Below are 14764 nucleotides of genomic sequence, written 5' to 3' on the forward strand. Positions count from 1 at the left end.
CAACAGCAGTGAATGAGAGTTGTCTACATTCTTAGCACTTAGTATTGTTGGTCCTTTAGCCATTCTGGTGAATTTATGGTGCTATCTCTTATTTTATGTGTGTGTGAGAGGGATAGTGTGAGAAAGCAAAAATGCCACTGTGGTTTCAGGTGGAGAAAATCTGTTTGGTATATCAAGAAGACTGGCTTACTGATTTATCTCATCTTAATTGGTTTAGGTCCAGCCTAAACATGTGAAGGAAGCTTTCAGGTTACTGAATAAATCAATCATCCGTGTAGAAACACCTGATGTCAATCTGGATCAGGAAGAAGATGCCCAGATGGAGGTAGATGAGAGTCCAGATGGCATCAATGGTGAGGTGTTTGTTTGTGACTCTTTTGGAGTTTGAGACTGAAATGTTCTCTGAGATGTCATGGTAAAAACTCACTGATAGTTATGAAGTCTGTGTAGCAAAAGGAGGAAAATGATACAAATTTTATTAACTTTACAAATTAAAATAAAATTAAATAGTTGATACAGGGAGTTCTCTTGGTAGCTTAGCAGGTAAAGAATCTGACTAGTATCCATGAGGATGCAGGTTTGATCCCTGTCCTTTCTCAGTGGGTTAAGGAACTGGTGTTGCTGCAAGCTGTGGTATAGGTTGCAGGTGTAGCCTGGATCCAGTGTTGCAATGGCAGCTGCAGCTCCAGTTCGACCCCTAGCCTGGGAACTTATGTGCCGCAGGTACAGCCCTAAAAAGCAAAAAAAAAAAAAAGTTGATATAAAATATATATGCTTAAAAGGGAAAATACACCAAAATGGAGATAGTGGACTTAATTCCTCTGGCCTAATTTGTATCATTATTTTGCTTTTGAATTAAAAACATTTTCTCGAGTACATTTAAGAGAGACAGAATTTTAAAATTTGTCTATAATGCAGATGCACTTTTAGATCATGAAATCTTATTGTCTATTCTCATACCAAATGTCTTTTTGAGTTCACTAATAGCATTTATAAAGTTGCTTCTAATTTATTTGCGCAATTACTAAATATGAGTGTTAATTATATGCTTGTGTTAAAGTTAGTATTAAAAGTTAAGTGGTGTATTTATGACATTGGATAAGGGGGTATTGGAGGCACAGAAACAAGATTCAAACAGTTAATATTTCACTTAGGTCATGCTGATAGCCCTGCTCCTGTAAATGGAATCAACGGCCATAGTGAAGACATGAATCAAGATTCTGTTCCGAAAGCCTCCTTAAAGCTGGGCTTCTCTGAATACTGCCGAATCTCTAATCTTATTGTGCTTCACCTCAGAAAGATGGAAGAAGGTGAGGCTGTACCTAGTGCTGCTCTCATGCTGAATTGCTTGCATTAGCTATACTTGTGTAAACCACTTCTGATTGCTAAAGACTATTATTTTGTCAGAGGGATGATAAATTGTTGGATAAGCTCACTTTGGCAAACAAAATCTGCTAGGGAGTGTCAGCATGTCTACCAGCCTGGATGGTTCCCCACAAGTTCATTGTCAAAGATTTAGGAGTCCTTCTTGTCCATGTCTTTGGCCTGTTTTAATATTTATGAAGCCGAATTTGGGATCTGATGATGTAATGAAGCACCTAACAACTGTTTTTACACGTTCAAAATCGCTATTCCTTTTTTCTTTATAATGGTTTTGTTTAAAATGGATAGAGAGGAATTCCCGTTGTGGCGCAGTGGTTAACGAATCCGACTAGGAACCATGAGGTTGTGGGTTCGATCCCTGCCCTTGCTCAGTGGGTTAACGATCCGGTGTTGCCGTGAGCTATGGTGTAGGTTACAGACGCGGCTCGGATCCCGCGTTGCTGTGGCTGTGGCGTAGGCCGGTGGCTACAGCTCCGATTCAACCCCTAGCCTGGGAACCTCCATATGCCGCGGGTGCGGCCCAAGAAATAGCAACAACAACAAAAGACAAAAAAAATAAAAATAAAAAAAAAATAAAATGGATAGAGAGCACTTTCCTTGAAAAAAGAAAGGGGGGTGTGTGAAAAAAAAATAAAATGGATGGACTCCTAGAGTATTTCTGGTTCATAGACAAATAACTGTATCAAAAGTCTCTATTAGCACAAGTACATTCCAAACTAGAAATGAAATAAAATCCTTGTGTCTCTGTAGGTAAAGTGTGATATCTAGATACTAGTACACTTATTGTTATTAACTGCTTACCATGCTATCCAAGTTTTCTCAAGCTCTAATTGGACACAAGGCAGAGGGAAAAGTGATGAATTCGGGGGTTAAATTTAAGCTTCATTTGGTGATTGACCATTGGTTAATTTTTTTTAAACTCTGAATTTATTACATTTATAGTTGTGCAGCTATCATCACAACCCAATTTTATAGCATTTCCATCACAAACCCCCAGCTTACCCCCCCCCAAACCCCAACCTGTTTCCTTTGGAAACCATAAGTTTTTCAAAGTCTGTGAGTCAGTATCTGTTCTGCAAAGAAGTTCATTGTATCCTTTTTTTAGATTCCACATGTAAATGACTACATAATGACGTTGGTGTCTCATTGACTAACTTCACTTAGCGTGGTAATTCCTAGGTCCATTCATATTGCTGCAAACACCATTATTTCTTTCCTTTTTATGGCCAAGTAATATTCCATTGTGTATATATACTGCATCTTCTTTATCCATTCCTCTGTTTAAAGGCATTTAGGTTGTTTCCATGTCTTGGCTCTGTATAGAGTGTACATTGGAGTACAAGTATCTTTTGAAGTCATGATTTTCTTTGGATAGATGCCCAAGAGTGGGATTGCTGGATCATATGGTAGTTCTAATTTTAGTTTTTTTGAGTAATCTTTATGCTCTTCTCCATAGTTGTTGGCACCAGTTTACATTCCCACCAACGGTGTAATAGGGTTCCTTTTTCTCCACACCCTCTCCAGCATTTATTGCTTGTAGGCTTTTTTTTTTTTTTTTTTTTGGGTCTTTTTGCTATTTCTTGGGCCGCTCCCGCGGCATATGGAGGTTCCCAGGCTAGGGGTCTAATCCGAGCTGTAGCCTCCGGCCTACGCCAGAGCCACAGCAACGTGGGATCCAAGCTGCGTCTGCAACCTACACCACAGCTCACGGCAACGCCAGATCGTTAACCCACTGAGCAAGGGCAGGGACTGAACCCACAACCTCATAGTTCCTAGTCGGATTTGTTAACCACTGCGCCACCACAGGAACTCCGCTTGTAGGCTTTTTGATGATGGCCATTCTGGCTAGTGTAAGGTGGTATCTCATACTTTTGGTTTGCATTTCTCAATAATTAGTGATGTTGAACAACTTTTCATGTATTTTATTGCCATCTGTATGTCTTTGGAGAATTGTCTGTTTAGATCTTCTGCCCATTTTTTGATGGGGTTGTTTTTTGGTTTGGGGCTGCAGGAGGTGTTTATAAGTTTTGGGCATTAATCCCTTAATAGGCACTTTTTTTACTTTTTAGGGCTACACCTGTGACATTTGGAGGTTCCCAGGCTAGAGGTCGAATTGGAGCTACAGATGCTGGCCTACACCACAGCCACAGCAACACAGGATCCAAGCCGTGTTTGCAACCTATACCACAGCTCATGGCAATGGTGGATCCTTAACCCACTGATATAGGCCTCAGATCAAACCCACAACCTCATGGTTTCTAGTCAGATTCCTTTCTGCTGTGCCACAGTGGGAACTCCCACTGTCAGTCACTTCATTCACACAAATATTTTCTCCCATTCTCTGGGTTGTCTTTTCATTTTGTTTAGAATTTCTTTGGCTGAGCAAAAACATTTCAGTTTAATTAGGTCCCATTTGTTTATTTTTTCTTGTCGTTACTCTAGGAAGTGGATCTGAGAAGACATTGCTGTGGTTTAATATCAGAGAGGGTTTGGCCTATGTTTTCCTCTTAAGAGTTTTGTAGTATCCAGTTTTATATTTATTTTTGTATATGCTTTAGGAAGTGTTCTAATTTCATTCCTTTACATGTATCTGTCCAGTTTGCCCAGCACCACTTATTGAAGGGACTGTCTTCTCTCTGTTGTATATTCTTGCCTCCATTGTCATAGATTAGTTACCTATATAGATGGTATAGGTGCATGAGTTTAATTCTGGGCTTTCTTTCCTGTTCCACTGATCTATATTTTTATTTTTGTGCCAGTACCATATGGTTTTGGTGATTTTAACTTTGTAGTATAGTCTGGATTCAGGGAGCCATTTTTCTTTCTCAAGATGGCTTTGGCTATTTTGGGTCTTTTGTGCTTCCAAACAAACTTAAAAATATTTTGTTTGAGTTCTGTGAAAAATATCCTTGGTAATTTGATAGGGATTGCATTGAATCTGTAGATTGCCTTGGGTAGTGTAGTTATTTTAACAATATTGATTCTTACAATCCAAGAGAATGGTATGTTTTTCCATCTGTTTGTGTCATCTTTGACTTCTTTTATCAGTGTTTTATAGTTTTCAGAGTACAGGTCTTTTATCTCTTAAGGTTGGTTTATTCCTAGGTATTATATTCTTTTTAATGTGATGGTAAATGGGATTGTTTCCCTGATTTCTCTGATATTTTGTTGTTAGTATATAGAAATGCAGCTGATTTCTGTGTATTAATTTTGGCTCCTTCAACTTTACCAAATTCATTGTTGAGCTCTAACAGTTTTCTGGTAGCGTCTTTAGGATTTTCTAGGTATATTATTATGTCATCTGCAAACAGTGATGGTTTTACTTCTTCCTTTCCAATTTGGATTCCTTTAATTCCTTTTTCTTCTCTGATTGCCATGGCTAGGACTTTTAAAACCATGTTGAATAATAGTGGTGAGAGTGGACATTCTTGTCTTGTTCCTGATCTCAGTGGGAATTCTTTTAGCTTTTCACCATTGAGAATTATGTTCGCTGTGGATTTGTCACATATGGCCTTTATTATGTTGAGGTAGATTCCCGTTATACCCATTTTCTGAAGGGTTTTTATCAGAAATGGGTGTTGGATTTTGTCAAAGGCTTTTTCTGCATCTATTGAGAGGATCATATGTTTTTTATCCTTCAGTTTGTTAATGTGGTGTGTCACACTGATTGATTTGAGGATATTGAAGAAAACTTGCATCTCTGGGATAAATCCCACTTGATCATGATGTACCATCCTTTTAATGTATTGTTGGATGTAGTTTGCTAGTATTTTGTTGAGGATTTTTGCATCAATGTTCATCAGTGAAATTGGCCTGTATTTTTCTTTTGTTGTGGTATCTTTTTCTGGCCTTGGTATGAGGATGATGGTGGCCTCATAGAATGAATTTGGAAGTATTCCTTCTTCTGCAATTTTTTAAAATAGTTTGATAGAATTCACCTGTGAAGCCATTTGGTCCTAGACTTTTGTTTGTTGGAAGTTTTTTAATCACAGTTTCAATTTCTGTTCTTGTGATTGGTCCATTCATCTTTTCTATTTCATCTTGGTTTAGTCTTGGAAGATTGTACTCTTCTAAGAATTTGTCCATTTCTTATTGGCATATAGTTGCATACAGTGGTCTCTTACGATCCTTTGTATTTCTGTGATGTCCATTGTAACCTCTCCTTTTTCATTTCTAACATTATTGATTTGAGTCCTCTCTCTTTTTTTCTTGATAAATCTGGCTAAGGGTTTATCCATTTTGTTGATCTTTTCAAAGAACCAGCCTTTCGTTTCATTGACCTTTTCTGTGGTTTTCTTCATTTCTATTTCATTGATTTCTGCTCTGATCTTTATGATTTCTTTCCTTCAGCCAACTTTAGGTCTTGTCTGTCCTTCTTTCTCTAGCTGTTTTAGATGTAAAGTTAGCTTGTTTATTTGAGCTTTTTCTTGTTTCCTGAGGTAGGCTTGTATTGCTCTAAACTTCCTTCTTAGAACTGCTTTTGCTGCATCCCATAGGATTTGGAATGTTGTATCTTTGCTGTCATTTGTTTCTAAGTATTTTTAAATTTCCTCTTTGATTTTTTTTCAGTGATCCATTGGTTGTTTAGTAGCATGTTGTTGAGTCTCCATGTGTTTGTGTTTTTTTGCATTTTTTCCTTATTGTTGATTTCTGGTTGTATAGTGTTGTGGTCAGAAAAGATGCTTGGTATGATTTCAGTTTTCTTAAATTTACTGAGATTTTATTTGTGGCCCAGAATGTTATCCGTCCTAGAGAATTGTTCCATGTGCTCTTGAGAAGAATATGTATTTTGCTGCTTTTGGATGGAATGTTTTATAAATATCTAGTAAGTCCATCTGGTCCAATGCATCATTTAAGGTCTGTGTTTCCTTGTTGATTTTCTGTCTGGATGATCTTTCCATTGCTTTAAGTGGGGGTGTTAAAAGTCCTCCACTATTAATGTGTTATTGTCAATTTCTTCTTTTAAAGTTGTTAGCAGTTGCCTTATATTTTGAGGTGATCCTATGTTGGGTGCCTATGTATTTACAATTGTTGTATCTTCTTGGGTTGATCCTTTGAACATTATATAATGTTCTTCTTTGTCTCTTTAAATCTAGACCTTCTTTACTTTAAGGTATATTTTGTCTGATACGAGTATTGCTGCTCCAGCTTTCTTTTGATTTCCATTTGCATGGAATATTTTATTCCATCCTTTCACTTTCAATTTGTATGTGTCCCTAGAACTGAAGTGGGTCTCTTGAAGACAGCATATTGACACGTTCATACTTTGAAGTTGTAATAGTGTAAAGAAATTCGTTTTGGTGATTGTTCGGTTTTTTTTATTTTTGGGACATGTAGAAATTTCTAGGCCACAGATGGAATCTGCACTACAGTAGTGACCTGAGCCACAGAAGTGACAATGACACATCTTTAACTACTAGGCCACCAGAGAACTCCCAAGAAACTTGTTTCTCATAATAGCTATTCTTTAAGGTTTTTCTCTTCACATTGAAGAAACACATACTTTAATTCAAGTAATATGACAGGTTATTTCAGGCTTATGCTGGAAAATTCCAACCTTACTTGAGCAGATGTGCTCTTTGACAGGTTAGTAGTAATTTAATCTGTACATTATCTTGTTGTGTATACAAGAATTGGCAATACAGTTTGCTACAAGGATAATTTAATCTTTTTTAAATGTGCTTTTTTTTGTTGTTGCAGAAGAGGATGAGTCAGCATTAAAGAGGAGTGAGCTTGTTAACTGGTACCTGAAGGAAATTGAATCAGAAATAGATTCTGAAGAAGAACTGATAAATAAAAAGAGAATCATAGAGAAAGTCATTTATCGACTCACCCACTACGTATGTATAGAATTATGTTTTCTTTGGTATTAACTGGGAGTTCATAATCACCTTTTCTTTCTTTTTTCTTTTTTGGTCTTTTGAGGGCTGCACCCAAGGCATGTGGAGGTTCCTAGGCTAGGGGTCAAATCGGAGCTGTAGCCACAAGCCTACACCATAGCCATAGCAATGCCAGATCTCAGCCTCATCTGTGACCTATACCACAGCTCATGGTAATGCCGGATCCTTAACCCACTGAGCAGGGCCAGGGATCGAACCTACAACCTCATGATTATTAGTCAGATTCGTTAACCACTGAGCCATGATGGGAACTCCCACCTTTTCTTATACTTCAACTTTATTCTCTTTTTATTTTTGTATTTATTTTTATTTTTATTTTTATTTTTTCCATTATAGCTGATTTACAGTGTTCTGTCAGTTTTCTACTACACAGCAGGTGACTCAATCACACATACCTATATATAGTCTTTTTTTCTCACATTATCATGCTCCATCACAAGTGACCAGGCAGAGTTCCCAGTGCTATATAGCACGATCCAATTGCTTATCCATTCTGAAGGCAATAGTTTGCATCTATTAACCCCAAGTTCCCAGTCCCCTTCACCCTGGCAACCACAAGTCTTTTCTCCATGTCCATGATTTTCTTTTCTGTGGATAGGTTCATCTGTGCCATATATTAGATTCCAGATATATATTATCTTTTTATATTACTTGCTTGATAAAACTCCAGCTTTAGTTACAGCTAATTCATTTCCCAAACCTATATCTAAGCAGTTAAAAATATCTGAGAAAAGCATGCAAACATCTGCCCACTCTTACTTTAAATTCATGGCCACAAATCTGAAGTGAACAGTTCTTTACTTATGTCTTTTCGACCTCACAGCACTGGCCAATGATATTACTTTTGCCTAGGCATTCTCCCACTCTCTTAAAGGACTATTACATGCATATCTTCTTACTACTCAAATCCATTGGTCATTTTCAGTGTTTCCTATTTACAGGCTACATCTGCACAGTTGATCACTCCTTCTAGAAATACTTCTTTCACTTGGCTTCTGAGTTACCATATTCTCCTGTGTCTACTCCTTCTCCCTGGCTATTTCCTCTCAGTTTCTTCCTGAGTCCCCTGCCCCTCCCTTTTGTTTTTTTTAGGGCCACACATGCATCATATGGAAGTTGCCAGGCTTGCAGCTGCCTGCTAGCACCACAGCTACAGCAATACCAAATCCTTAACCCACTCATTGGGGCCAGGGATCAAAAGCACATCCTCATGGATACTCATAGTTGGCTTTGTTACTGGTGAGCCTCAGTGGGAACTCCCCTAAGTCTTTCTTTTGTCACTTTTTTTTTTTTGTCTTTTTGCCATTTCTAAGGCTGCTCTTGGCAGCATATGGAGGTTCCCAGGCTAGCGGGCTAATCGGAGCTATAGCTGCCGGCCTCCACCACAGCCACAGCAATGCAGGATCCGAGCCACATCTGCAACCTACACCACAGCTCATGGCAACGCCGGATCCTTAACCCACTGAGCAAGGGCAGGGATCAAACCCGCAACCTCATGGTTCCTAGTCGGATTTGGTAACTACTGAGCCACAACGGGAACTCCTCTTGTCACTTTTTAAGTGAAGAACTGTGCTTAGTCCTCATACCTCTTTTCTATTTACATTCATTGTGTAAGTAGCCTCATTTGGTTCTATGAATGTAAATCCATCTTTGTTGACTTGCAGATTTATATCTTCAGCTCTAAATTCCGCGTGTATATAGCCAGCTGCCTGCTTGCAAATTAATAGGCACCTCACATTTAATGTGTTCAAGACAGTGTTGTCCCTCAGGTGTTTTCATTTACTCAGTTGATTTAGGCCAGCCAACTTAGAATCATCGTTGATTCCGTGGTGAAACTTTGCCCTGACAAATTATTTTAGCATCAGATCCTATGAGTCCTGCCTTTAGTATGAGTATTCTCTGTTCTCTTCTCATCACCGTCATATCTACCCAAGCTCTCTAGATCTCCACAGGTGCCTCCTACCTGTTCCCCTCTTGAGGCAGCTGTCTGCTTAGCTGCTAGACAGATCTTTTAACAAATCAAATTGTCATAGTGTCCAATTTTCTAGTCGTTTCCTCACATTTAGAATAAAATCCAGTCTCTACTATGGCCTGCAGAAGCCTGCACTGGCAAGTCTATTTCACCTCATTTCATAACCTCTTCCCCTTGCCCATTCTGCTGAGTAACGTTGGCCTTATCATGTTCTTTAAACACGCAAAGCATGAAGGTCTTTGCACTTGCCCATTATCTCTTTCCCCAGATTCCTGCCTCAATTCTGATGTCTGCTCAAATGTTGCTTTCTCAAAGGAAGTTCTTACCTAACTTGTCAATATAGCAGCCTTGTCCTTAACTGTCACCCCCTTACCCTGCTATGTGTTTCTTTGTAGTGCTTATTATCATTCCCTGGCAGTGTAATCCTTATTTAAGTTTATAGTTGGTCTTTTATTAACAAGCAAGCACCAAGAGGGCAGGGACTTTTCGTTAAACACTATATTCCCAGGATCTATAGTGGTACCTGGCTCATAGAATGGTCACATATTTGTTAAATGATTAATTTTTTTCTGTTCAAATGACAGAGATTGCAATTCACTTTATAGTGCTCACTATATAAATATTATAGGTGTACAGAAAAGAAACTCATGGACTTGGAGAACAGACTTATGGTTGCCAAGGGGGGTGTGAGTGGGATGGACTGGGAATCTGGGGTTAATAGATGCAAACTATGTGGAATGGATAAGCAATGAGAGCCTGCTGTATAGCACTGGGAACTATATCTAGTCATTTATGATAGAGGATAATGTGAGAAAAAGAATGTATATATGTGTGACTGGGTCACTTTGTTGTACAGTAGAAAATTGACAACACTAAACAAACTATAATGTAAAAAGTGAAAATAAAAAAAATAAACATAGGTGTCATCAAGGTTTTTCATCTGAAAAACTACTAGATGTGACTACGACTGTAGTTATGTGGGGGGTAGAAAGAGCTATTCTATTTAGAAATTTAATAAATTTATATAAAATAAAGCTAAACTGGGTTAGTGCATGTTCAGAGATGTCTATGTAGTGGTGGGCAGTGTGTTTGCACCAGGCCAGTCTTTCCCTCCCTAGTGGCCCTGGGACAAGTCTAAGATAAAAAGACTCATGCTGGGAGTTCCTGTCATGGCACAGTGAAAATGAATCTGACTAGTATCCATGAGGATGGTGGTTCGATCCCTGGCCTCTCAGTGGGTTAAGGATCCAGTGTTGCTATGAGCTGTGGTGTAGGTCACAGACGTGGCTTGGATTCCCTGTTGCTGTGGCTGTTGGCATAGGCTGGCAGCTGCAGCTCCGATTCAACCCTAGCCTGGCAGCTGCAGCTCCGATTCAACCCTAGCCTGGGAACCTCCATATGCTGTGGATGTGGCCCTTAAAAAAAATAAATAAATGGAAGACTAATGCAAGAAATCCACGTTGGAACACATTGTGAAATTAACTGATTTAAATTTGGCTTATGTTTTTAAGTTTGACACCTGAGATAACTCACTACAAAAGATTAGAAGACTTATACTTGATCAAATGTGCTTTCTGTGAAATTGTTTTAGTATATAAAGTGTTTCCTTAAAAAGTCCAGTTAGTCTCAGCGGAATTAGTGTTCGTTCTATGGGATCTTTCCACCTTCTTACGATCAATCACTGTATCCTAGGTTCCTTGGTATGGGCCTTGGGTAGGAGTCTTTCTCATTTGTGGACATAATTAGACTGACATAGGTATATAATGGCTTGAAATCTGGTGTCAAATTTATAATTAAATAATTTTTTTATTCATAGATCAGAGGGAAGGCTTTTTCATGTTATTTATTTTTAGATTCTAGTTCTAACTGAATTACAAATGGATGGTATATGAAAGAATTCAGTGGCCAGTAATTAAAAATGAGCATAATATTAAGTAAGATTAAACACTTTTATTAGAATGATAAACATATTTATCAGAGGGTTTGTTTTTTTTTTGCCAAGGTCTTAAACTAGAAGAGCAAAGATTTATCGTAATTTTTAAAAGCAGCTTTTACTTGGTTTTTGTTATTTTTTTTAGAGTATAGTTGATTTACAGTGTAGTGTCAATTTTTGTTGTACAGCAGTGACCCAGTCATACATATATATATATACACACACACTCTTTTTCTCTTACTATCTTGCATCGTGTCAGAGGGTTTTATAGAGTTGAATGGTCATAAAATTCATGTTATGTTTTATCTTTTTTGAAGTTAAATTTACAAGTACTTGATGTAATATGCTAGGGGACCTGATTAAAAGCACAGTGTCTGTTGATCTTACTGAAATATTTCTTAATTTCTAAAAGAGGTTTATGATATGAAAAGGTCTATATCCTAGTGGGAAGCTAGTTGAGCAGAAACTTGATAGTGATTTTAAGATATAGTTCTTTTTCTGAATTTGTTGGGGGAAGTGAAAGAAAATGTTAACAGCAAACATTCAGAAGAAAGGCCAAGCCTGTATACCTGGGCATTCTTATAATACTGATAGAGACCTGAGAACAAACATTTGTGTTTGATAGGATCATGTTCTAATTGAGCTCACCCAAGCTGGATTGAAAGGCTCCACAGAAGGAAGTGAGAGCTATGAAGAAGACCCCTACTTGGTCGTTAACCCTAACTACTTGCTTGAAGATTGAGCTATTGAAGGTAACCAGAGAAAATGGGGTCCTATACCTGTAGCCTGGAGTCTGGATGGAGTTCTGCTGGCCAGAGAAATGCTTCTGGGAGTGATGCTTCAAGAAGATACACTTTGAGGAAGAAAAACCAACTTGATGGTCTTGTGTGTCTCATTTTTGTCATATACTTTTATACCAGCACAGTTTTTATCCTTTTGTTTAGTGTGCTTCTTGTCTGAATGAAGTTTGATGACAATTATGTGTTGTTCTTATAACTAAGACCTTTGTTTTCATGTGTAGGAAAAGGTTCATTGCTTTTACGGTGTGTGTTATCCTATTGGGGAAATAACTTTTTAAAATTGCCAACCCCTACTTTTTTCTGCTGTTATCTATTGGATATATTTCTAGTCTACTAAAATTAATGCTTCCATTTATTCATGAAAATGAGTCTTTCCCTTTTTGCTTGATATGGGGCAAGAGGGTAGAAACACAGCATTATAGTAAACATGTAGGAATAGGTTCCTGTGAAGAGAAGTCCTTATTAAAATTTGTTAGTATGAATGTAAAACGTGTTGGAGATGACTTTTCGAGGTTAATTCCAATTCTCTTTGTTTTATTTTGATTTAAGATAGTTTGTGAAAATAAAAGGTTTATTATACTTTTTTTATTACACTTTAATTTTTTAAACTTCTATATCATAGCAAGCTCTCAGAATTATTTTCTAATTGCTTTTTTTAGTGATAGTTTGTCATTTTTTATATTATAAACCACTCCTAAATTTTAGGGCTTTCTTCTAGGAACAAAGTATTGCTTTTTATAATACTAACAGTCCCTGAGGTTTAACTATGATCAGTATGTTCATGATGTAGAAGTTCCTATTGTTGTAGCTTTTGACAACAGGTGATATTCTGGGGCCTGTGAGGCCAGTTGGGAAATGTTTACTGTGGTATATGAGTTCACTAATAGAAACTTCACATTCCATTGGCTTGAAAGCAGACGGGTATAGGAGACTGGAAATGGATCAAGAAGTTATGCAATTAGTGGATACAGGATATAAGCTCCTGTGAAAACTGCATTCTTAGTAATGGCTGTAGGAGAGGCAATTGGGACAAGGAAATCTCAGTATACAGGATTCAGGCTTCCTGTTGAGACAGGAGATGCTAGTATAAGGCATGGACTTCATTCTGTAACAGGTGATAGGAAGAATAAGTAGTGAAAACCCAGGAGACAACAAGAAAGAGCCCCTTCCCTGCACTGAATTCAAGCTTGATAAAGAAAATGGGGTGGGGAGGTTCTGAAAAGAGAAACAGCTTGACAGGAATTTGAATTTGAGTTTGATCAAATATTGAACTAAAGGATAGTGTGTAGCCCAGGAAAGATGATTTCCTTTGTGGTGAACCTGTCCTCTCCTCATTTCTGCTGTTAAGAGTGGGGATTCTGGAGCAAAATAAGACCATCAATACAACTAAAATCAGTTTTTTTTTTTCATCTGAGTGCGCTTACATTTTCACACACCTCTTTCCTCTACATGTTACTGGTCAGGGAAGTGAAGTGGCTAATGGATGATGGAGCATGTCCAAGATCTTTATGAAGAAAATTAGACAAGTATTTTAGTAAATGGGTGGATGTTACTTGTTTATGAATGGAAACTCTTGAGTATTTTAAGTTGCTAACAGATCTAAAAAATTTCATTTATTTTTAACCAAATCCCAACAGATGTTCATCAATAAGGGAATGACTGCATAAATTGTGATACACCAATGCTGTAGGTTGTACAAACTAAAATGAAGAAAACCAAGACATTTGAAATAGAAATGTATCTCCAAGACACATAGAAAAGAAAAATGTATGAGAATTCCCATTGTGGTGCAGTGGGTTAATAACCTGACTAGTATCCTTGAGGATGCAGGTTCAATCCCTGGCCTCACTCAGTGTGTTAAGGGTTTGGCATTACTGCAGGCTGCAGCGCATGTCACAGATGTGGCTCAGATCTGTCACTGCTGTGGCTGTTGTGTAGGCCAGCAGCTGCAGCTCTTATTTGACCCCCAGCCCCATGTCACAGGTATGGCCCCAAAATGAAAATGTGCAAATAAAGCCTTGGAGCATCTAAATATATAAAGCAAATACTACCAGACCTAAGGGAGAAGAGACAGCAAAACAGTATTAGGGGACTTTAACATCCTGCTTTCATCAAAGGAGAGGTTAGCTAGAACAGCAGTAAGGAACCATTAACCTAAATATGTTTGACCACATATACTTAACAGAAATAGGCAGAACATTCCATCCTAAGGCAATGGAATACAGATTCTTCTCAAACACATGGAACATTCTCCAGGATAGATTGTGTATTGGGCTATACAACAAATCATAATGAGTTTAAGAAGACTGAAATCATATCATGCATCCTTTTTTTAAGATTTTTATTTTTTCTATTATAGTTGATTTAAAATGTTCTGTCAATTTCTTCAGTACAGCAAAGTGACCCAGTCATACACACACACATTACTTTCTCACATTATCCTCCATCATGTTCCATCACAAGTGATCACATATAGTTCCCTGTGCACTGCAGTATGATTTCATTGCCTGTCCATTCCAAATGCAATAGTTTGCATCTACTAACCCCAAATTCCCAGTCCACCCCCACTCCCCCTGCCCCCAGGCAGACAGGTCTGTTCTCCAAGCCATGAGTTAATTTTCTGTAGCTAGCTTCATTTGTGCTGTGTATTAGATTCCAGATAAAAGTGATATTATATGGAATTTGTCTTTCTCTTTCTGACTTACTTCACTTAGTATGAGAGTCTCTAGTTGCATCCATGTTGCTACCAGTGGCATTATTTTGTTCTTTTTTGTGG

The 14764-nt window shown here is 37.9% G+C and overlaps 1 protein-coding gene across 1 annotated transcript in view; it reads left to right on the forward strand.

Annotated features, from left to right (window-relative positions):
• Positions 1-13397, forward strand: part of MCM6 (minichromosome maintenance complex component 6) — a 52696-nt gene extending 39299 nt beyond the window's left edge. Inside the window, exons 14-17 of the mRNA XM_047772028.1 lie at positions 218-353; positions 1155-1310; positions 7084-7223; positions 11814-13397. Coding sequence (XP_047627984.1) covers positions 218-353; positions 1155-1310; positions 7084-7223; positions 11814-11930 — 549 coding nt within the window. The 3' untranslated portion in view covers positions 11931-13397. The remainder of the gene's footprint in view (positions 1-217; positions 354-1154; positions 1311-7083; positions 7224-11813) is intronic.
• Positions 13398-14764: the final 1367 nt, after the last annotated feature.

Source organism: Phacochoerus africanus, chromosome 3 (assembly GCF_016906955.1).
Source record: "Phacochoerus africanus isolate WHEZ1 chromosome 3, ROS_Pafr_v1, whole genome shotgun sequence".
NCBI classification, from domain to species: Eukaryota; Metazoa; Chordata; class Mammalia; order Artiodactyla; family Suidae; genus Phacochoerus; species Phacochoerus africanus.